Source organism: Camelus bactrianus, chromosome 17, assembly GCF_048773025.1.
Source record: "Camelus bactrianus isolate YW-2024 breed Bactrian camel chromosome 17, ASM4877302v1, whole genome shotgun sequence".
NCBI classification, from domain to species: domain Eukaryota; kingdom Metazoa; phylum Chordata; class Mammalia; order Artiodactyla; family Camelidae; genus Camelus; species Camelus bactrianus.
In genome coordinates, this window is record NC_133555.1 from 10,210,068 (window position 1) to 10,234,910 (window position 24,843).

A 24,843-nucleotide genomic window follows, 5' to 3' on the forward strand; every position below is an offset into this window, starting at 1 on the left:
TAGGATGTAGTCAAAGCAGAAAAATCTTGGGGAAATGAGGAAATAGTAGAGTTTGTCTTAAAAGTCTATTTTTGGGGGGAAAGAAGTCAGGGATTTCCATCACTTCCCCAGAGAGAAGAAGCCTGTTCAGGGAGTATAGGAAACTTCTTGCTCATAGGATGGAACACCCTGCAAGAGATGTGTCATTGGCAAATGTTGGCATCTATGAAGCACACGACAGCAAAGAGACTTGGCAGATTTGGGTAGAATTTAGAACGCATGGGTGGCTTCCAGAATAATTTCCAATGTTCTATTCTCTGATTCCATGGGTTCCCCAGTCCTCCCACAGTTCCTAGCACATGGTGGATACTTAATATATATTTATTATATAAACACATGTAGTCAATATACTTGTTAGCATCATGTATATGCATGGGACATCTGGGTCTCTAAGGACCAAAGTAACAATGGAGTTCCCTAAAGTATTATAAATAAACCAGATGACCCTGGTTATTTAATATTCATCTACATGTATTAAGAAAAGTACATTCATAAAAATTTTTTTATTAACTTAAGATATAGGCAATACTCATGAGTAAGTTATCTGTATCCTAGACAGACCAGACTTCAGAAGCCAACCATACCTGTAAGCCGAGTCAAAATACCTGGATTTTTCCACTCCTAGTTATCAGTCTACCCAAGAGAAATGAAAACATATGTCCATACAGAAATGTGTACACAAATATTCATAGCAGAATTATTCAAAATTGGCAAAAAATGGAAACAACTCAGATGTCCATCAACTGCTAGAACAAGATGTGATTATCCATACAATGGAATATGATTTAGCCATACAAACAAGTGAATTACTGACACATGCAATAACATGAATGAACCTTGAAAACATGCTAAATCACACAGGGCTACATATTATATGATTCTATTTATATGAAATGTCCAGAATGGACAAATCTATAGAGACAGAAAGTAGGTCACTTTTCCCCTAGGGCTGGTAGGGAACAGAAGCGTTGGGAGGAAATGGGGTGATTGCTAAAGGGTGTGGGATTTCTTGCTGAGATGGCGAAAATGTTCCAGAACTGGTGGTGATGATGATTGTAAATCTCTGGGATTATGCAAAAAAAAAAAAACAAAAACGGAGAATTGTACATTTTAAGTGAGTGAACTTTATGCTATATGAATTATTTCTCAATAATGTTGTTATGAGAAAAAATTGCTGGATTTGCATCCTGGGACCTGCCACTTACTAACTTAGGTAAATTACTTACCTGAAAAAGGGTCAATATAGTGTCTAAGTTAGGGGGTTGTTGCTATAATGATTAAGTGAGATAATCCTGGGGAAAAGTGTCAGATACGACAATCATGTAAGTGGCAGTATTGCTGATTATTGTAGGACACTGGCCCACCCACAACTTCGTTGTGATGAGCCGCTCAGGGTACACCTTGGGGCCCAAGACCCACAGACTGCAGCACCGCCACATGGGAAAGGGTGACCTGACACAATTGCTGCTCTTTTATTTTACGTACTTACTTACTTTCTCATCTACTTACTTGTATGTTTAGCTTAATTCTATTTTCTTTTTTCTTCTTCCAGTTTTATTGAGATATAATCGACACACAGCACTGTCTAAGTTTTAAGTGCACAACATAATGATTTGACTTTATACATACATCAAGAAATGATGACCACAATTCATTTTGTGAATAGCCATCATCTCACATTGGTACAAAATTAAAGAAATAGAAAGACATTTCTTTCCTTGTAATGAGAATTCTTAGAGTTTACTCTCTTAGCAACTTTCAAATGTAACATACAGGAGAGTTAATTATAGTTATCATGTGGTACATGACATCCCTAATACTTACTTATCTTATAAGTGGAAGTTTGTACCCTGTGTCTGCCTTCATCCAATTCCCTCTCCAGCCAGCTCTGGTAACCACACATCTGATCTCTCTTTCAATGAGTTAGTTACTTAGTTTGTTTGGTTTTGAAGTATAATTGGCCTACAATACTATGTTAGTCCCTGGTACATAGCATAGTGATTTTATATCTCTACTCATTTCAAAATGATCACCCTGGTAAGTCTAGGTATGATCAGTCACCATATAAAGATATTAAATAATTATTGACTATACTCCCCACAGTCTACATTTCATACCTGTGACTCATTTATTTTGCAACTGGAAGTTTGTTCCTCTTAATCTCCTCCCCCTATATCCTCTCTCTAGTCCCTCCCCTCTGGCAACCACTTGCACTATCAATCTATGACCCTCTGTTTTATTATGTTTGCTCATTTGTTTTGATTTTTTAGATCCTACATATAAGTGAAATTATACAGTATTTGTCTTTCTCTGTCTGACATTTCACTTAGCACAATACCCTCTAGGTCCACCCATGTGGTTGCAAATGGCAAGAATTCATTTTTTATGGCTAAGTAATATTCCATTGTTTTCCATATCTTCTTTATCCATTCACCTATTGAAGGACACTTAGGCTGCTTTCATATCTTGGCTACTGTAAATAATGCTGCAGTGAACATAGGGGTGCGTATGTCTTTTTGAATTTATGTTTTCATTTTCTTTACATAAATACCCAAGGTGGAATTGCTGGATCATAGGATAGTTCTATTTTTAATTTTTTGAGGAACTTTCATACGGTTTTCCATACTGGCTGCACTATTTACATTCCCACCAACAGTGCACATGGGTTCCCTTTTCTTCACATCTTTGCTAACACTTATTATTTGTTCTCATTTTAATAGACATTCTGACAGGCGTGAGGTGATATCTCATGTTTTTTTAATCTGCATTTTCCTTATGATTAGTGATTTTTCATGTGTCTGTTGGCCGTCTGTCTGAATGTCTTGTTTGGAAAAAGGTCTATTTAGAACCTCTTCCCTTTTTAAAATCAAGTTGTTTGTATTTTTGATGTTGAGTTGCATGAGTTCTTTGTATATTTTGGATATTAAATCCTCATCAAATATATCATTGCAAATATCTTCTCCCATTTAGTAGGCTGACTTTTCATTTTATTGATTGTTTCCTTCACTGAGAAAAAGCTTTTTTTGATGTAGTCTCATTTATTTCTGCTTTGTTTCCCTTGACTGAAGAGAGATATCCAAAAATATATTACTAAACTTATATCAGAGAGTATACTGCCTATGTTTTCTTCTAAAAGTTCTACGGTTTCAAGTCTTACATTTAAGCCTTTAATCCATTTTGATTTTTTTCTTGTAAATGGTGGTGAGAGAGTAGTTCAGTTTGTTTCTTTTTCATGGAGCTGTCCAATTTTCCCAACACCATTTATTGAAGAGATTGTCTTTTCCCCATTGTATATTCTTGCCTCCTTTGTCTTAGATTAATTGCCAGTATAAGTGTGCTCTCTAATCTGTTCCATTGATCTATGTATCTGTTTTTGTGTTTGTACTAGACGGTTTTGATTACTGTAGCTTTATGGTATAGTTTGAAATCAGGGAGCATGATCCCTCCAGCTTTGTTCTTCTTTCTCAAGTGTTTTGGCCATTCAGGTTTTTCTGTGGTTCCACAGAAATTTTAGAATTATTTGTTCTAGTTTTGTGAAGAACGCCATCGGTATTTTGGTAGGGATTGCACTGAATCTGTCGATTGCCTTGGAGAGCATGGTCATTTTAACAATGATAATCCTTGCATTCCATGAACATGATATATCCTTTCTCTGTTTGTGCTGACTTCAATTTCTTTCATCAATGTTTTACAGTTTTCCAAGTCAGGCCTTTTACCTCCTTAGTTAGATTCATTCTTCAGTATTTTCTTCTTTTTGATACAATTATAAATGTGTTTGTTTTCTTAATTTTTCTTTCTGACAGTTTGTTGTTAGTGTATAGAAATGCAACAGATTTCTGCGTATTAATTTTGTATCCTGCAACTTTACCAAAACTGATGTTCTTTAGATTTAAATAAAGAAACAGAGGAGACTAATGACTGTGAGGACTAAATTTTCAAGGTCACAGTGGGTGGATGAGCCCTGTGCAAATCAAAGTGATGAGAGAACAGAGGGGAACACAGAAGAGACGCTCAGTAGAAGGTGAGATGCCAGGAGTGAAGTTGAGAGTGGCCAATACCTAGAACTTCCTGAAGTCCAGATAATTTCCTAGTCTAATCCCAAGCCATTCATAGCCATGCAATATGCCACCACCACCGTGTGAGGCAGTTCACCAAGTGCTAAATGGCAGGTGTTGTAATCACATCACAGAGGTCCAAGACCCACTTTCCAATCCCAGCATTCCCCTCACCAGCTCATGGCTTTGGGCAAGACCCTCTACTGGCCCCTTTTTAGATAAGTTACTTACCTAAACTCTTGGAGCCTCAGTCTCCTCATCCGTCCAACTGGTATCATGAAAGAACTTCCCTCACTGCAGTACTGAAGGCATGAAATGAGATAATGCATTTAAGTGCTCAGCACATAGTACGCACTCAACAAATGAGAGATTATTAGTGAACACTACAGTCTTTCATTATTATTATTATTTACACAACTTTACACCTTGCACACAAAAGCATTTAATTCAATAGCTGGTTATACAAAGCTATTTACACTGTGAAGTCCTTTAGCTGAAAAGCAAATTGTATGAAAGGATACCTGCTGGTGGAAATTTTAGAAACAAGTGATCTACTCAATCCTTCATTTTGCTGGTGAAGGAACAGACATCTAAAGATTCAATGGTCCTTCCAGTTCACCCAGACAAACAGAGGCTACGTGGGGTGGAGGAACCATGCTTCCTGATTCCAGTCTGGAGCTCAGATCTCTGGGACTGAAACTACTAAATTAATCCAGCAAACTTTTCTACCCAGTCTCTTTACCACCTCTTTATTATCACTTTTTAAATAGAAGCCAAGATTAAAATCCTAATGCTACTTACTTACTTTATTATAGCAATTTTTAATCATATATATTTTATTATATACATTATAATAAATTAAACCCACTATTTATTTTAGTGAGGTTTTAGTCCACTGAGCTATTGGCCTGCCCATCAATATGGCCAAGTTCCAGCAGGAAGAGATACTTGCATGGTGAAATCACAAGAATGTCCTGGGTTCCCAAAGACCTAACCTGTTTTTCTGTTGCTGTGAACCAGAGAAAACATTCCTTAAAGAGCAACGACAACGCAGTCAATCCATCATGACTTTTTTTTATTTTCACATGAAAATAGTATCGATTATCCTAGAAATGGGGTGGGAGGTGGGGAAAAAACCCCTCCAAATCCTTACCTTTTTTGGTCAGATTTCCCAGAGGAGTGAGCATGGCACAGTTCCTTTTCTTTCTCTGAAGTTATTCTCAAATTAATTTGCTCCTGGCCTGGTTTACTTTTATTCATTTCTATAGCCATTGCCTCACACCCAAATGAGCTTCCTCTTTCTATTGTTAGATAAATTTTCTCAAAAAATTTAAAAACTTTCTGCTTCCTCTTTATTCTGTTTTGTGGGTGAAGCATTTTATTCAGACTCTTTCCTCTGGGAGTCCTCTTGACTTACAAAGTTAAATGCTATTCCGTGGGTGGGAGACTCTGAGAAAGTTTTGACAGTTGTAGGAGGACAGTTCCTGAGATGACATTTATTGTCTGCCATTGGCGTATCTATGGATGTGCCTCTGGGTTTTGTATGTTACACTTAGTAACTTGTCATTAGTCATAATAATAATGATGATGATGATGAGATAAACACAACTTAATAGAAACCATGTATTGAGGTCTTACTATGTGCTAACTGCTTTATATAGATCACTCTATTTAATCCTCACCGCAGTCCTAAAGGGTGCATTTTATTAACCCTATTTGATATAGGAATTTCAAAGTTTAAGTTGCCCAAGACCATTCAACTGGTAAGCAACATGGGCTGCCTGAGTCCTAATCTCTTACCCATTATTTCCATGCTTCTCAAACTCTGGTCCTCAGGCCAGCAGCATCAGCAGTACCAGGGAAATTGATGGAGATGCAAATTCTTGTTCTGCACCCAGACAGATCTGCTGAATTAGAAATTCAGGGAGTGGGGCCCAGCAAACCATGTTTTAACCAGCCCTTGGGGTAATTCTGATGGCGGCTGAACTAAGAGCATCAGCGGCCGCAAGCTATGCTTTATAGGCACACAGGTGTCACACCTGTAAGTAGGGAACTGGGAATGACTCCAGAAAGTTTGGGTTGCCTGGCCAGGAGCTGGCTGGGACCTTTGGCTGCCCGTCTCTCACAGGGAGGTCTGAGACTCCCCTGGTTGCAGAGGCCCCCAAGATCTCCAGGAGCTGGGTGGTTGGCCTTTCTCTGAATTCCCCTAAATAGCTATCATCTGAGCTCAGACTGTCCACTCCTGAATCCTAAATGGTTATCATCAACCTCCAATTCCTGCCCCTCCCCAATGCAAAACCACTCTCACACTTACCTAGTGACAAGGGAGAGCAGTGAGTGTGAAGCTTGAAGGGCAGATTCCCCCTCTGGAGCTCAAAGCCGTCACGGTCTAGTTGTGTCCCAGCCAAAGCACGTGGCCTGACCCACGAACAGATGCCCTGTGCAGCTGCTGCCCTTCTGCCTGTGAATTCCAGCCTGCCTCCAGTGATCATGCTGGAACTGAAATACAGATTTGTGTTAGTTTCCTACGGTTCCTGTAATAAATGATCACAAACTTACTGGCTTAAACAGCACAGATTTATTATTTCATATGTCCATAGGTCAGAAGACCAACAGGGGGCTCACTGACCTAAAATCAAGGTACTTTTCTTCCTTTCTGTGGGTTCTAGATGAGGATCTATTTCCTTGCTTTTTCCATCTTTAAGTGACTGCCCACATTCCTTGGCTTGTGGCTCCTTTCTCCATCACGAAAAATCAATTATGTTGTCTCTCTCTGACCATTCTTCCTTGGTCAGCGTCGCCCTTGGACCACAGCCAGGAGGGGTCCTCCAGCTTTTAGGACCTATGTGATTAGATTGGGCCCATCCTGATAATTCAGCATAATCGCCTCATCTTAAGGACCATAACTTAATCACATCTGCAAAACTCCTTTTGCCACATGTTTTCAGACACTGAGATCAGGATGTAGGCATCTTTGGAGCTATTATTCTGTCTACCAGAGTCTTGTAGCACAGGGCAACATTCTCTTTTGGAGACTACAATTGCAAATTTTAAGAGATAGGAGCAAGAAGAGAAAATGAATTCACATATAATTCGTCACTTAGAGGAATATGCAAAGCCACATTTCTTTTATTCTAAGACCATTTACTGAAATCTAGACCCCTGCTTTGAAAACAGTTTTTTTTTGTGGGGGAGGAAGGAAGCCTTACCACATTATAAGTATCCATAGCTCATAGGATACATCTAGAATTCAGGAACAACAGAGTGAAATGGAAATATGTCTCAGAATTAAAGTGACAGTATAATAATACCAACTAGTGTTTATTTCCCTTCTTACACCTTCATATTTGTTCTCAATAAAATATATTTAGGAAGTAGGCAAGGTAGGAGACTCAAGGCTCATAGAAGCTTAATAACTAAATCAAAAGTCTCCTATTTTCAGTACACGTGCTGCTGAAGTGAGCTAAAGTCTCCTAAATACATGCCAGGACCCAAAGTCAAGCTTTGAGTCTGATGCCAGGACGCTCTCTACTATGTAAGGTATGTCTTCCCAGAGACACATTACTCCGTTAGTGACCTCCAAGCTTTGGGTCACAGACCCCTGAGGAATCGGTGATTACAGAGATTAGGAGTTCATTCTAGTGTTAAGCATTGGCTGATGCCCAAAATGATAATACACATCTGAACCTTGCAAACATACACAGGAGCTGATGTGACCGCACATGCAGTTCCCTTTGCTAACGTACTGCCTTCACAGCAGCCTCCTAACATTTCATGTTCCAAATAAGCAGATGCTAAAAGTAAAACTTCTATTGTATGAGCATCTGAAATATAAATATATGTTTATATCGTAGATACATATATATGTTTCCCCTTTACAATTGAGCTCTTTGTTTTGAGAAAGTTGGGAATCATTCTCCTCCTTCATTTTGACTTCCCATCTTTACAGCCAGGAGGGTCTGAGAGACGGATATAACAGCACCTCCATCCAGTACGACCCACTTTAATTCATTCAACAAATATTCGCTGCATATCGACTAGATGCCAAACACAATTTCCAGGCACTGAGGGGAGATAGCAGAGAAGGAAACAGCTGAAAAAGTCTTGCCCTTGTGGAACTGACATTACATAAAACATGTGAAATACTTGGACCATTGCTTAGTAGATGGGAATTGCTCAAGAATGATTAGTTTTTATGATTATTATAAATATCAACTTATGTAATATCTAAAATGAGCATTCCAAAGTGTTTTTTTTTTAATAGGACACATTCCTCTGTACAGTAGAGAGTAAAACTGAGAGATTCAAAGAGGTGGAAACATTTTGCCATGGGGCACCTTCGTTAGGCATTCGTTCCCATCATTGTGTGATGTAATCACCAGATTGGAAAGCCTGTTCACTGAGGCTTTTTAGTTTTGCTAGTTTGCGCTGTGGCCAACAAGAAAAATTCATACAGAGAGAAATTATCATTTTGTTTGTTTGATTTCCTTTTTCCTGTTCAAATAGATTGATGTTACTGCTCTCCCTCCTTTCCAGCTGAATGATGTTGGGCACTAGTGTTGAGGCCACGGACACCAGCATGCTCACGACCCTTCGTGGCTTCAACACTGGGGCACAGCCTCATCCAGCTTCCACTGTGCTGCTGCCACTTGAGGTGTCACTGTTTCCCGTTCAGCTGTCACCGAAAGGAAGCCTGGTTGTCCCAGCTTCTCCTTCTCACCCCTCAGTGCCCAGAGGGAGCCTACGGTTTCGCTGTACTTGTAGAGCACACTGTCATCCCTGGTCCAACCAGCTGTAATCAGGCATTCAGGCAAAAAAACAGTTAAAGCAAAGGTTGGTGGGCCCATACCCAGACTCAGGAGGTCTTGGGCTGGGGCCCAAGAAGTTACACTCCTTACGAGTTCCCAAATGCTGCTGATTTTGCTGCTGGGGACAGTTTGTAAATGACGGTTCTCATAAGCTAAGCTGCTAGTGGTACTCCTTCCTACCTGTGCTGGGAGGGGCATTGTCCTCTTAGTAATGCTGGGGGCAAGAAAAGCTCTGTGATGGACAACTCCAGTACAACCTGTAATTTCCCTTCTCCAAACTTACTATCCATTTATCCTCCCAACGTTCCCGGACAGTGGTGATTGGAGAAAATGAGGAGGAGAATCTAGAATGCACCAAATGAAGTTCAGAGCAAGTAAAAGATGCTTTATGTGCCTTTGGGAAGAGAGAGGAAGGAATAACATTAGAAATCACAGTTCTGGTTCTCTTCTAGATCCTAACTTTCAGAGTGATGCCCACCCACCATGGAGATGGCTGTCTGCCAATTCAAATGCTAGTCTTTTCCAGAAACACCCTCACAGACAAACCCAGAAATAATGTTTAACTAGATATCTGGGCATTTCGTGGCCGAGTCAAGTTGACACAGGAAGTTAACCATCACAAGCACTAGACTGAGAGGCTTTCCTGCTCAATTCACCTCTCTGCCTCCTTCCTTTCACAGGTGTCAGATCAGTGCTACAGACTGGAGGCTTCAAGGCCTATTCCTTCGTATTCCATCACCCCTTTAGTTTTCATAAGTGTTATTACCAATAAGTGTCTTGCATTTCTAGTTACATCTTGACATCTGTTTTTGGGAGGAACCACACTGACACAGTTGCTACTGGAGGTGGTCTGACAAAGCAGGTGATAAGATGGATCACCCACTGCCTGGCTGGTAATGAGGATCCCCATCTTTTTTTTTTCAATCAAGATAGAGTTGATGTACATCTTATATATGTTATAGTGTACAATATAGTGATTCACAATTTTTAAAGGTCATAATACTCATTTGTAGTTATTATAAAATATTGGCTGTGTTGTTAGTATAAAATATATTATATTAATATAAAATATCCCCTGTGTTGTACAATATATCCTTGTAGCTTATTTATTTTACACGTAATAGTTTGTACCTCTTAATAGCCTACCCGAGTTTGCCCCGCTCATTCCCTCTCACCACTGGTAACTGTTAGTTTGTTTTCTGTATCTGTGAGTCTATTTCCTTTTAGTTATATTCACTAGCTTGTTTTAGTTTTTTACATTCCACATATAAGTGATATCATACAGTATTTGTCTTTCTCTGTCTGACTTATTTCACTTAGTGCAATTTCCTCCAAGTCCATCCATGTTGTTGCAAATGGCAAAATTTCACTCTTTTTCTGGCTGAGTAGTATTCAATTGTGTATATATAGATCACATCTTCTTTATCAATTTTTGATGGTAGCCATTCTGACAGGTGTAAAGTAATAACTCAATGTAATTTTAATTTGCATTTCTTTAATGATTAACGATGTTGAGTAGCTTTTCATGTGCCTGTTGGTTATCTGCATGTCTTCTTTGGGAAAATGTCTCTTCAGGTCTTCTGCCCATTTTTTAATCAGGGTGTTTGCTTTTTTGAGGTATGTGTCTGTTTTTGTGCCAGTACCATATTGTTTTGATTACTGAAGCTTTGTAGTAGAGTCTGGAGTCAGGGAGCCTAATTCTTCCAGCTCCATTCTTCTGAGAGGACCCCCATCTTGAGTGGTGTGTGGGGTACGGATAGTCCCTGGCACAAAGTGGCAGCCCAACTGCTAAAAATTTTACTGGTAGTGAGCTGAGGACATGTCCACGTGGAAAAGAATGTCTGAGCCAGTGTGCCGATTTGGGTATTTGAATGACGTAGAGGAATGTCCAAGGATCATAGGATTGACTAGTTATTACCAAGTGGCATTGACCCCCTACAGAGAAACACTGAGAAAGTAGGGCAGTTAACAAACAGTTAAAAGCTATGTGTGAGAGCCAGAGGGCCTCTTCGGTCGCCATGCAAGATCCAGCTGAGGGGCAGGCTGATGATGTAAGTATTAGAACCCAGAGCTCCAGAGATGTTTGGATGCTCAGTCCAGGCAGGGCTTTCTATGCTAAAGTCAGGGGTCAGATTGGAAAAACCTGGGACCTAAAACATGTGGTAGGGACATCTAGGTGGAGGCCCCTGAGAAATGCGACTCTGCAGACTTTCCCAGAGCCCCCAGAGCCAGCAGAGGTGGCCTCATAAAGGAGAAGAGAGATTTTACTCTAAAGGAGACACAAAAATTAACTAGCATGGTGGAGAAATTAGGATCCTTTAGGCATTGTTGATGGGAGTGTAAACTGGTAGAGTCAGTTTGGAAACAATTTGGCAGCTCTCTCAATAGGTTAGACACAGAGTTACCATGTGACCAAACAATCCCACTCCTAGGATATACCCAAGAGAAAAGAAACATATGTCCACACAAAACTTGTATACAGATATTCGTACGCTGTTCATAGCAGCATTACTCATAACAGTTGAAAAGTGGAAACAATCCAAATGTCCATCAACTGATGAATGGATAAATAAATTTGGTTTTTAGGCCATAAAAAGGAAAGAAGTGTGTGGGTTCATGTTACAACATGGATGAATCTTAGAACTATTATTCCAAGTGAAAGAAGCAGGCATAAAAAGTCATATATTTTATGATTTCATTTATAAGAAATGCCCAGAATAGGCTAAGTCTACAGAGACACAAGGCAAATAGGGTGTTATCTAGGGCTGTGTTGAGCGGGTACGGGAATGAAGAGCGACTGTTAATGAGGTTTGGAGTTTCTTTGGAGGCGGGGGATAAAAATGTTCCAAAATTAGATAGTGGTGACGGTTGTACAATAATGGAAGTATATGAAAAAACCACTGGATTACATACACTAAAAGGGTAAATTGTATGGCGTGTGAACTATATCACAATAAAGCTGTTTTTAAAGGAATTAACTAGCACATACTAACAAGAGCCAGGGGAGTAACCCAGGACCTGAACTGTGTGGATATTTGGTTAAGGGCCTGAAATAGAAAAATGGATAGGTAATAATGCATTGATGCTGGACTTGGGATTTCATAACTTGGCAAGGACGCCAAGGAAAGGGGCAGACACTACTAAGATCTAAGTGGATCTTAAAAGCTAGGAGAGAGCAGAGGATCACTCTGAATGAAGGTGAAATGCATGGGTTGCTGAGGCAGGTGCAGGAAAGGACTCAATAGTTCAGGGAAGTAGCAATGCTGTTTGGATTTATTCTGGGAGGACAGAACACCCACTGAGGGCTATATTCCCTGGGAGGACCCACAGGGTGTGCTATTAGCCAAGGTCATCATACTGCACTGAGCAGAGGGATGCCAGCCTCACTCAGCAGTTTAACAGAGGCTCGCCTGTGCAGGTCAGGGCTGACTAGAAGGGGCAGTCCCAGAGCTGGAGCTTGCTAATAGTAATGGAGATGACAGGGGCCTGGAGCAACATAAGCCAGCTGCCGGCCCTTACCACAGGCAGCCGAGGGCTACAATTAGTGTGAGAGCAGGTGAGGTAGGAGGGGCAGCCAAGGAGCCTTCACAAGCAGCTACAAGGCTTGTGTAGACGGTGAAATAGATGGGTAACCAACAAAGGTGCTGCTTAGCGTTGACAATTAGGAGGCTAAGGGTGGTCTGCCCATTAAAAGGAGTGACTACAGGCATTGTCAAGTTCAGCCAATACAGCCCCCACCTCAACTGCTGTGCCAGATGTGGCGTTGTTGCCAGAGCAGATTCCTAAGGTTTCAGGTACATAATATGTTGCCATGGATTTGGCAAATGAATTTGTCCCCATCCCAATCAAGAAAAAAAAATCAGAAAGTTTTCACATTAAAATGGAATGGGTAGTCTCTTGCCTTTTGACACTGTCTATGGAGTATCCCTCTAAATAAATTTACCTTCCCTTAAAGAAAAAAATGAAATGGGTAAAATATTACTTTACAGCAACAGCCAAATCCCACTCACAGCTGCCACAGTCTGTTTTCCTATGGCCCTTAAATTAAGAATGGTTTTTACATTTTTAAAGATTTGTAAAATAACAATGACAAAATCAGAGAAGAATATGCAACAGAGATCCTATGTGTCCCACAAAGTCTAAAATATTTGTTATCTGGCCCTTCATAGAACAAGTTTGCTACCCACCCTCCACCCCTACTTAATGGTTTTGCCCCAGGGCTATGTTAATGCTCCAGCCTTCCATCATAATACAGTTTGAAGAGAGCTGAACAAAACTATCTGGACACCTCACAGAGTATTATAATGCTCTACTATATTGATGACACTGTGTTAATCAGATAAGATGAGCAAGTTAGGGGTCTAACATCCTGGAGGCCTTTGTAAGAAAAACTGCAGAAGTGGGAGAGAAACTCATGAAGATTCGGGCTTTTAACTCTAGTTCCTAGCACAGGCCTTCTCACCTAGGGATTTCTTCATCAATTTTTTCCCACTTCCTCACTGATTAGTGACCAGTAAGAAATTATTTAATAGATTGAGAGAGAAGGTCAATATGCCCCGGACAATCAGCAAAGTTTCCATCTGTGATAATGATCGTTAATAATAGCAAACTTTTGTTTTTGAAGTATTGTGAAATGCTAAGCCTTTTACATCTTTATCTCACTTAATCCTCATAAAATCTGTAGGAAGGTGCTATTATTATGCCCATTTCACATATGAAGACATAGTGGCTCAGAAAGGCAAAGTTTTTGCCTAGGTTACACCTCTTGTAAGTGGCCAGCTCTTTCTGAGTCTAAAATCTGTATTATTTTCTCAACAATTTGTTTCCTTTTAAGAGAAAGAGGTCATGATTACTGCCATTAATTTTTCCACTAACTAAATAAATATTCACTAGGTGTTTATTAAATGCCAGCTCTTGGTCTAATTTTGCTGATACAGTTGGGGACAAACATGCAGGATCCTTGCCTTCATGGAGTTTATTGCCTAATCGTGTAGCAGGACCATGAATCAAAGCAGATCAGGTCTCAGAAGGGCAGCAGACACAGCCTAGGTGGAGACTGAACTTTGGCAAAGAGACTGACAAAGATTATCTTTGACCTAAAGCCTAGAATCTATATTTGTGCACAGTAAATACATAAAACCCTGGCTAAAGCTTTGACAGTTTAGCCTCATCACTTGTAGAACAGGTATAGTAGTAGTAGGTTTCTTGCCAAGTGGTTGTGATTTCAAATAAGAAAATGTGTAAAAGTGCCTGGCAAACTGTAAAACAGTCAACATGGAGGAAAAGACTTAAAAAAATTTCACCTGTTTTTTTGAAAATTGAGATAGACTTGACATATGTTAGTTTCAGGTGTACAACATAATGATTCCATATTTGAATGGATTGCAAAATGATCACCTCAGGACTTTCCTTTATATTGAAAAAAATTCAAACATAAACTCAAGCAGCGAGAATAGTACAATAAACATTCAACAACCCATAAACCAGCTTTAACAATGACCAACTCATGGCCAATTGTGCTTCACCTCTAGCAATACCCTAATCACCATATTTTGGGAAGCAACTCTATGACAGTTTATCTTATCTTTTTTTAATCTATCTATCTACCTATCTATCTAAGTATTTATCTACCTATCTATAAATACGTATATCTCAAAGGATGGGATTCTTTTAAAAGACCTAACCACAAAAACCATTATCACTTCCTAAAAAACTAAAAACAAAACTGACAGTAATTCTTAATTTTATCAAATATCACAATTTGATTTGGTGGCCATTTTTCCCTGATTAGCCCTAAAAAATCTGACATTAGTAGGTTCGAATCAGTATTTAGATAAGGTTCATATACACTGCAATTGGCTGTACAATTTTTAATCTGTAAGTCCCCCCTACTTTGTTGTTTTGCTTTTTTTTCCCCTGAAGAAATTGGGCCCTATAAAACAGTGGTTCTCAAACGTTAGTGTGCATCAGTATGCTTTAGAATCATCTGGAGAACTTGTTAAAAGCACAGATTTCTATGTTTTGTCTGGAGAGATTCTGCTTGAGTACTGCATTTCTAACAAGTTCCCAGGAGATGCTGATGCTGCTGGTTTGGGAGAACACTTTGGGAGACACTGCTGCACATTTCCCACAGTCTGGATTTCTCTGTGTCCCTTGGTGATGTACCCTTCAACACGTTCAAATTCCATTTTCCTGTTAAGGTAAGCTTATTGAATTGTCTACATTACAGCATAATGGTGTAAAATTCAGGGTTTGAAGGGATGTGTTAGAGACCCAGCGTGGCTGGGTTTAAATCTCTCTTTTTGATATTTCTTTGCCATGTGACCTTGGGCAGATCACTTAGTTGTTTTGTGAGTCCAATATTCAGGGTCCTTGTGAGGATTAAATTTCAAAAAGTGAAGTGCTTACCTAGCATACGGCCTGGCACGTAGCAAATGCTCAATAAACTTGATTATAATTTTTTCAACTGAGAAATAATAGCGGGGCGCGTGGTCTGCAGAAGGCCATGGCTTTTTGGGTTTTGTTGTGTTTTTCTGTCAGAAGAACCAAGGAGAAGGGCTCTAAACGAGACGTACCTGAAGAGAGGCGGAGAGAGGGCAACTCTGAAGGCCATTTTTTAAGTCAGCCTGGAGTTTGGCCCCTTTAAGGAGGGCGGGGCCACGTGACCCGTAGGGTCACATGGCTCGCGGGACAACATGGCTGCGCCCGCGCTAGGGCCGGCTCGAGGGCGCTGCATCGGGCTCGGGCTCGGGCTCGTCCTCTTGCTGCCGCTGCTCCTGCTGCTGGGCGGGGCGGCGACGGGCGAAGAGGACGGGGCCGGGGCGGGCGCCGCGTCCCTCGCGGGCTCGTGCGGTTGCGGCGCTCCCCAGCGGCCCGGGGCCCATGGCAGCTCGGCGGCCGCGCACCGATACTCGCGGGAGGCAAACGCCCCGGGCCCGGTCCCGGGAGAGCAGCGGTTCCCGCCCACCAAGGTGCTCTCTCGATTCCCTGAGGACGGTGGGGGTCGTCGGATTCTGGGACTGGGTTGGGGCGGGTAAAGCAAAGGGTTGGCAGAAAGGCAAGTGAAGATTATAATCCCACACCAAATCGCGCACTTGCTGACTCAGTTTCTTGAGGAGTTCCTCTTCACACCTCGCTCTCCAATACGGTTGGAGTTCCGGGCTTTGCGTAATTCTGAGGATTAGGGAGTTTGGTTTGAGGACAGTTGTCTGTCCTTTTCTTACCTCTTATCTACTACTTACGCCTCCTTCCACCCTATTTTCTCGTTTAGGTTCTTAGAATTTTAAGTTAGGTAAATGTGGGTTTAAATCCTGGGTTCCTCTCGTTAACTGTGAATGAATCAGGGCCCTGAGTTTAGCGTCTCTAACATTGTTGTATACTTACCAGTAGTCTCTTACAGTAGACTCTGCTTCCTGGGGGCAAGAACTTGTACTTACCCTGCTATCCCTAGCACTTTAGCACATGGGAAGGACTAAGTAACTAGTAGTTACTTTACCACTATTATTTATCTATCCCCTGCACAGTGCCTAGGTGTGTTATGTGCTAGCATATATAAATAATAATAGTAATGATAACTATTACTTAGCTCTTACTGTCTTACAGGTACTTTGCACTGTTAGGGTTGTGGAAACAACTTAGGTTTTCTGACTCCTAAAGAAGTGTTCCTTCTTGTATACTAGTACACTCGCTTTTGTACTTTTTCCATCCCACTTTTTCTCATGTGGGTTAATTCTGACTAATTCTCAGGACTTATGTGAGAGGTAACATCCTCCCAGAGGCCTCTTCCCTTCCTTCCCCTTCACTATTTCCAAATACTGCCACAGTGGTCCCTGTTTACTGTCACATAACGTTTACTAAAGATAACGTGTATGCTGGTGTCTCTCCCCAAGTAGATTGTGAGAGTGATGGAAGTCAGAACCGTGCGTTTGTGTCTCAGGTATAGAGTGTTAGGAGGTTGGTGGCTGGGCTTCTCGTTGTTTCCCCATCCTGTATAATGATTGGCCTTTAAAATTTTTCCTTTTGCTCCTCAGAGGATGCCCTGCATTATTAGTGTTTATCTTTTGTGTGGTTTGGAGCCCTGGTTACAGCTGTAATGTGTGTCAGCCTTACTTGATTTTAATTTCTAACTTGAATGGTAATTGATAATCAATTTCTTCTTCCTCCTGCAGAGAAAGCCCTCTGTTTTTCTGCTTTGTGACTAAGAGGGTAGCTGTCTTACTTGTATGTACACTGGTCTGTGTCAAAATTTTGCCTAGAATCTTCTGGCCAGTACCAAATAGTCCTCCATTTTAAATGCTCCAGCATCCTGTTGATTCCAGAATGGGATATAGGTGCCAGTGTCTTTTGAATTACATTTATAAAATAAACATTTTTTCACTCCTTTAGAGTCGTTTCATGTCCAGACTGGGTATTGTATGGGTCATTTTTGGCCAGTGTATGCATTCACCATTCATTCATTCATTCATTTATATTTTGTATAAGTGCATTTATTTTATGCTCATCTTCGCTTGCATTCAGTTTCCGTAATATTTGGTGGCATCCCAAGTTATTAGTAAACTAGCAATTGCTGAGAACACAGCTCCCAAGCCTTCAACGACTCTTACACTTCTTGTTTGAACTTGAAGTAGATTTCTTATCAAAAGACTTCATAGGAGGCAGTTCTTTATCTCTCTGTTTTCCTTGGTTTCAAATATTTTCATTTATGTGCAGATGGGTGTGGTCTAATTCTGACACTTAGCCATTTATTCTAAATTCAGGAAGTCTAACATGGGAGAAATACATGGTCATAGTGATAACCCTTTTTTCCCTTAATTTTCCTTTTTTTTTTTTAAAAAAGAGGCACTGGCCCACCATGCAATCAAAAATCCACATATAATTTTACAGTTGGCCCTCCATATCTGCAGTTCCACATTTTAGGATTCAACAAACTGCAGATCATATACTACTGTAATATCCATCCATTGAAAAAAATCTGCCTGTAAGTGGACCCTTGCATTTCAAACCCCTGTTATTCAAGAGTCAGCTGTAATTTGCATTAGGATTCACTCTTGGTGTTGAATGTTTTATGGATTTGGATGAGTGTATAATGACATATATCCAACATTATAATATCATACAGAATATTTTCATTTCCTTAAAACTTCTCTGCTCTGCCTGTATTCATCCTCCTCCCCATCAGCAACCACTAATCTTTTTACTGTCTCCATAAGTTTCACCTTTTCCTTTTGCCATATATTTGGAATAGTTGGGATCCTATAGTATGTAGCCATTTCAGATTGGCTTCTTTCCCTTAGTAATTTGCATTTAAGGTTCCTCCATGTCTTTTCATAGCTTGATACCTCATTTCTTTTTAGTACTGAATAACAGTCCATTGTTTGAATGTACCGTAGTTTATTTATCCCTTTGCCTACTGATGATGCCATCTTGCTTGCTTCTGAGTTTTGGCAATTATGAATAAATCTGCTATAGACATCTGTGTGCAGGTTTTTTTGTGTGTGGACATAAGTATTCAACTCCTTTGGGTACAGACCAAGGGACATGATTATTGGATCATTTGGCAAGAGTATGCTTCGTTTTGTAGGAGACTGCCAAACTGTCTTCTGAAGTGGCTGCACCATTGTGCATTCCTCTTAGCCGTGTAAGAGAGTTCCCATTGCTCCACGCCCTTGTCAACATTTGGTGGTGTCAGTGGTTCAGATTTTGGTCATTCTAAAGTGTGTAATGGTATCTTGTCACTTTAATTTCCATTTTGTGGTTGACATGCTGAGCATCTTTGCCACCTGTATATCTTCTTTGATGAGGTGTCTGGTAAGGTCTCTGGCCCATTCTTTAATTGTTGTTTGTTTTCTTGTTGAGATTTAAGAGTTGTTTATTTTGGATAACATTCCTTTATCAGACATCGTCAGCAAATCTTTTCTTCTAGTCTGTGGCTTGTCTCCTCAATCTCTTGACATCGTCTTTTGAAGAGTGGTCTGTGTCTAGATTCTTTTTTTTTTCCTCTGGCATGTGGACGTCCAGTTGTAACAGCATTTGTTGAAGAGACTATCTTTGCTCCATTGTATTACATTTGATCCTTTGTCAAAGATCATGTGATTGTATTTATGGAAGTCTGTTTCTGGGTTATTTGTTCTTTTATTACTCTATTTGTGTGCTTGTACCAATACACAGTGTCTTGATTAGTGTAGTTTTATAGTTAGTCTTGAAGTTGCATAATGTCTTTCCTTCAACTTTGTTTTTCTCCTCAATATTGTGTCAGTTCTTCTGGGTCTTTTGCCTCTTCATATAAACTTTAGAATCATTTTGTTGATATTGATAAAAATAATTTACTGGGACTTTGATTAATGTTGTATTGCATCTTTTTCCCCCCCTGTGTTTTCTGTCCTGTGTCCTGGGCATACAGGAAAAAAAAAATCCTATGCCTGCTCTCAAGGCATTGACTTATTGGTAGGTGCCTCTCTTAATGCGGGCATGCGCGCGCGCACACACGCATGCACAATCATAATTACATGTAAGCATCATTTTTCTGTAGTGACTGTCCTATAGGAGGAGTATGTACAGAGCACTTAGAGAGGAAGAAAAGATTCATTCTTCCTGGACAAGTCAGAAAGTGCTCAGAGGGGAGGTCACATGTGGCTTGGCCTTGGAGGAGACGTTTTCAGGAGTTGGGGACAGGCAGATTGAAGGACGTTGCAAGAAGGAGAATAGCACGGATACAGACAAAGCATTGTGCAAGTATGTGGTGCGTTCTGGAAAGTATAAGGAGTTTAAGGTTCCTGGGGGTGACATTTTCACACTTTTTATGTAACAAGTTTTAGGTAGGGGTCTTTTTAAAAAATATTTTTATTAACAAGTCCTTGGCAAGATCAGGGACAGAAAGAAATAAATACTGGGCTTTACCCTCAAGGAATTTACAGTTTCACTGGAAGGTTATGGCGGTAAGAATTGTCTGGGAAACAATATAGATATTTTGAAGTTTTACTTAAGTTCTCTCTGGTTAAAAAAGATGTACTTCTCAATGAGAAAATGATCCTAGCAATGTTCTGCATGTTTTATTATTTTATAACAAGGTAGAAAAATATTTTAATCTCTGTGTACCTTTTAAAAGTTATTTGAAAAAGCATTTAGAATCCTGGTATAACATTGTACCTGGTGTCTCTGTCTGTATGGATAAAGTCAGACAATTTCCTGTCTGAGGATGTTTTGATCCGATAATGCTTCCCCAGGTGTCAAAGCACGACTGAATGCCGTCTCTTCTATGACACGTTTCTTCCAAGAAGAAGTGGTGTTCCTGTCCTCTAAATTCGCCTAGTTTTTTGTTATTATCTGATGGAAACTTGTAGATTTTCTTTAAAGCAGTGTTATTTGTGTGTTGTCTGATACCTCTTTCTACATGGGAAGCATTTTTTTAGACTCATTTTAATCTCTGTGTCCTCCAAGTGCTTTACACCTTTAGATACTGTGTAGCAATTTCTGGAATGGCCTGTGTAGCAATTTCTGGAAAGGCCTGTTACCTTTTTCTGCTGGGTATAGTATTGAGAAACTGCCATGGGAATAAAGGGTATCAGATACCTTTTTAAAGAAACCTTTGGGAAATATTCTTTTTGTTGTATCTCATCCTCCTGAGAATCCTTTGAGACATGACACCCCACTTTACAGATGTGACAACCGAGGCTTAATGGAATCATAAATCCCAGGGCATGAAGGAACTTGAATGCCATTGCACCTCTGTCTTTAGGTCCCCATAGGCAGTGGAGTGAGAAGGGGTGAGGGAGGTCAGCCCTGCAGAGATGGGTAAGGCAGCAGCGTGTGGACTGATCCCGGGAGCTTGCTCTCGTGTTATTCACCCAGCTTTCTTTTGGGCCTTTAGGCTTCTGGCTTAAGGAGATACAAAAGTGGGGGAGGGGACATTTATGGCTCTCATAGCTGGAAAGTTCAGGAGGAGATACAGCCTCAGACACAGCTGGCTCCAGGCCTCAGACGCCATCTCCAGATCTCTTTTTGGCTAGCCCTTGGTTCTTCTTTCTTTTATGTTGGCTCCGTTTCAGGTACTGTCCCTTCTCTTACTGATAAAAGAGCTGGAAGAGAAAGAGAATTTCTCTTTCCTCATGGCTCCGGCAGAAGTTCTGAGGTGAACTTTGACTGGGTCGTGGGCGCTCATACGTCTCTGCAGTGAGAGGAGTGCCGTACCTGGCCCGACCTGAGTCCCGGGGTGGAGAAGGGGGCTGAGTCACTTAGCTCCGCTTGGGTCACATATGCTTAGAGATCTGAAGCAGTGGTCTTCAAAGGGATGTCAGGTGCTCTTACAAGAACAAGGGGGAATGGCTGCCAGGCGGGCAAAAGTTATCGCTGCCCACTGCCCCCGTCTGCGGTGTGCAGCCCAGGTGTGGTTCTGGTGATGGTAGAGTCACCTTGACATCGTCTGTGCTTTTGGCTTGAGTGGTCGCGGAGCAGCTGTGGCGTGGCAGAGGGGCTTCGAGCTTGCTTCCAAGGAGGAATGGATTGTTTGAATCTGGACCTTCAGTGAAGGCGTGATTAAAATGGTTCGTTTTATTTGGCTGAGGGTCCTGTGGAGTGAGAGACCTGATGCTCTGGATTTCACTCAAACGACATCTTAGGTTTGAGGGACAGAGACTCTGTCACTTTATTAGTGTAAATTGGGACGTTACGGCCCACTCAGAGCCGTGCAGGCTATTTTTACCTGTAGCCTCCAGAATGGAAACTTGGTTTATTCAGGGCTGGCTATCTCTGATGGCTAATGAAAGAAGAAGGAAAAAAAAACCCCCCCAAAACGAAAAAACAAAACCAGGCCAGGAGTCCACAGTGGAAGTTGTGATTGTATTGGCGTTGTTGGTACCACCTTGAGGGAGAGTGGGATGGAAAAATGAGATAATTGTAAAACTTCATGAGGTACACTGGGCACAGCTTCCTGGTGGGCCTTGTGTTTAGGGTGAGAGACAATCAGCTGTTCTCAGAAAAGGACTTACTTGTCTGCAGCTGGGAAGCTTTTTTTTCTTTAAATCCTTTATGAAAACTGAAACCTTTTATTAGATCATTTTAATAATCATTTTAAGACTACACTCGAAGCTTTCTTCTGAAGGCTTCTGTTTTTCTCCTTCTTTGCAGAGCTGCTTAAAATTCTGACTTCTCTTCCAAGGACGGAGGACTCTTGTGTCCCAGACACTTGGAGAATAATGAGAATAATGCGGGAACCTGGTTCAGTCCTCGAGCAGAGTCTGATAAACAGGCTTCATTATGCGGCAGACATGCTGTCCATGTCTGGGACTGTGTTATAAAAGAAACAGAACTTTTATAATTATTATTAGGAATAATTCAGATGATAAATTTTTCAGCATATTTGTGCTATCACTTGTTCAGTCAGTAAAATTTCTTTCTTCCTCTTTCTTTCTTTGTTTCTTTTTCTTTCTTTCTCCCTTTCTTTCTTTCTTTCCTTCTTTCTTTCTTTCTTCCTTCCTTCCTGCCTCTCTCCCTCCCTCCCTCCCTTCCTTCTTTTTTTTTTTTTTTTTTCTTTTCTTTTTGAGTGTCTGCCGTGAACTAAGCACCAGGCTGGGAGCTGGGGATAGAGAAGTGAAAACTTTACTTCTGGTCTGCAAGGAGCCTGGGATCTAGGGAAGGTGAAAACACATCATTAAAGTACATACTGTGTGTCAGTTGTCAGGATAGAGAAAGGTGTTTATCAGAGGAACCCAGGTGAGGGGCCTGAGACCCAGCAGTGGAGGGAAACCCAGGCAGGAAAGGCCTTGTGTAGGAGGCCATCCTTGAACACTGCTGTTACTCACAGAGAGACCAAGTGCAGGTGGAGTCCAGGGTGAGAGAGGTGGTGAGGGGTTTTATTTTACCCTGAAAGGTGATTCCCCGAAGAATTTAATCAGAAAAGTGGTATAATCAGACTGATACTTCATTTTATTGTTTGTTCTTTTTTTTTTAATAGAGTACGCTACCTGGTTTTAAATTTTAAGAAAATGATATTGAAGAGTGTATAGTGGAAAATTTTCCACTTACATAATAACCTTCCCCTCAGCCAACCACTGCATGAGTTTCTTGAACATCCTCCCAGAGCTGTGTTCTGCAAATGTAAGCAAAGAGAGAGAGAGAGAGAGAGAGAATAAAAAGTGAATCTATATTCACCCCACATGTCCTTTTTACACAAATGAGAACATTCCACGCTTTCTGGGGTGCACCTTGCTTTTTTCACTTACCTCTTTATCTTAGCAAGATGCCTCCATATCGATATATTAAAAGTGTCCTATTTTTTTCCTCTTGTTTTCCTTCTTTTTCTTTCCTTATGACTGCTTAATCTTCTGTTTTATGGGTTGCCTACAATTTACTTAATCAGTTCAATATTGAGAACCATTTAGGTTGTTTCCAATCTTTTTCTGTTGCAAACAGAGCTTTAATAAATTATGTTGGATACAGAAGACAGATTTATTTAAGAGAGTTCAGTAGGGGCTTAAATATTTGTTGTGTGAATGACTGGGTGGGAAGTTGATGGCTTAGAGAGGAGGCAGGAGGACTGAAAGGATGAGACTGGAGGCAGGAGACAGTTGTGAGTGAGGCCACAGCCTTTACCCAGGAATAGAAAAGGTGGGGGAGATTAGAGGGTTTAGGAGACCCAGTGAAACTTGGTAATCCCTGTAATGTTGGGATTAGGGACGGGAGTGGTCAAGGATGACTTCTTAGAATAATAATAATGCATTGAACAATAAGACATTTATTACTGATGACATTGATGAAAACAGCTCCATTTTCATTGGGAGATACATGCACAGAATTGAAGGCAACCTCCAGCAACAATAGTGGAAATAGAAAGTACGAATCAAGGATTGTTGATGGCTACTTTCCATTACTTCTGATCTTGTTCTTCTAACTCTTCTGCTCTTACTGCTAAAGCACATTCTCTCTTTTATTCTAAGTATTTCTCTTTGATGTCTTTTTTCCCTTCCTCAAGTTGAACCTTTTGCTTTTATAGATCAGAGTTTTGACAATTCCTAGGCTGCTTGGAAGTCAGTGAATTGATTTTTTCATTAAAATGATTAGAAAGTAAGACATTGTGTCTACAGAGTGTATTTCTGATAGATGGTAATGATTGTGTTCCTATTAAAAAATTGAGATATAAATGACATATCATAAAATTCACCCCTTTAAAGTGTACAGTTCAGTGTTGTTGTTTTTTTTTTCAGTACAGCCTCAAGGTTTCACAACCATCATCACTATATAATTCCAGAACATTTCATCACCCCCAAAAGAAAACTTATAACTGTCAGCAGTCATTCCCGATTCCCACCTCCCTGTAGCCTCTGGCAATCACTAATCTCCTTCCTGTCTTCCAGTTCACCTATTCTGAACATTTCATATAAATGGAATCATGTAATATGTGGCCTTCTGTGAGCGGATTCCTTCATTTAGCGTGATGTTCTCCATGATGTAGCGTGTATTGGACCTTCCTTTCTATGGCTGAGTTCTGTTTTACAGATATATGACATCTTGTTTATCTGTTCATCACTTGAGGGACATTTGGGTTGTTTCCACTTTTTGGCTATTATGAGTAATGCTGCTGTGAACTTTCCTGTGTAAGTTTTTTATGGACATATGTCTTCATTTATCTTGTGTATAATCCTAGGAGTGGAATTGAAGGATCATATGGTAATTCTTTATATAGCTTTTTGAAGAACCGACAGATTGTTTTCTAAAGCAACTGCATTACTTTACATTTCTTCCAGTGATGTATGAGGGGTTCCAGTTTCCCTGCATCCTTGTCAACACTTGTTAACTGTTCATCTTTTTGGTGATGACTGTGCTAGTGGGTGTGAAATGGAGTCTCATGGTAGTTCTGATTTGCATTTCCCCAGTGACTCTGGATGCTGAGTGTGGTCCTGCATTTATTAACTGAAAAATTTTGGTGTGGTCCTCAGATCTTGGTTCAG

The 24,843-nt window shown here is 40.6% G+C and overlaps 1 protein-coding gene and 1 long non-coding RNA gene across 3 annotated transcripts in view; one reads left to right on the top strand and one right to left on the bottom strand.

The window, feature by feature from the left end:
• Nucleotides 1-642: 642 nt before the first annotated feature.
• On the bottom strand, nt 643-15,527 carry LOC123618918 (uncharacterized). The gene is made up of 4 exons (XR_006727403.2): nt 15,478-15,527; nt 6,409-6,593; nt 4,326-4,396; nt 643-1,102 (listed from the first exon to the last, which is right to left on the bottom strand). It is a non-coding gene; the product is annotated as an uncharacterized LOC123618918 (long non-coding RNA).
• Nucleotides 15,528-15,562: 35 nt separating this feature from the next.
• The window catches only part of SUMF1 (sulfatase modifying factor 1), a 77,630-nt gene continuing 68,349 nt past the window's right edge, over nt 15,563-24,843 (top strand). For both annotated transcript variants that reach the window (XM_010962391.3, XM_074344445.1), the window contains exon 1: nt 15,563-15,873. In XM_010962391.3, coding sequence (XP_010960693.2) covers nt 15,598-15,873 — 276 coding nt within the window. In that variant the 5' untranslated portion in view covers nt 15,563-15,597. The remainder of the gene's footprint in view (nt 15,874-24,843) is intronic.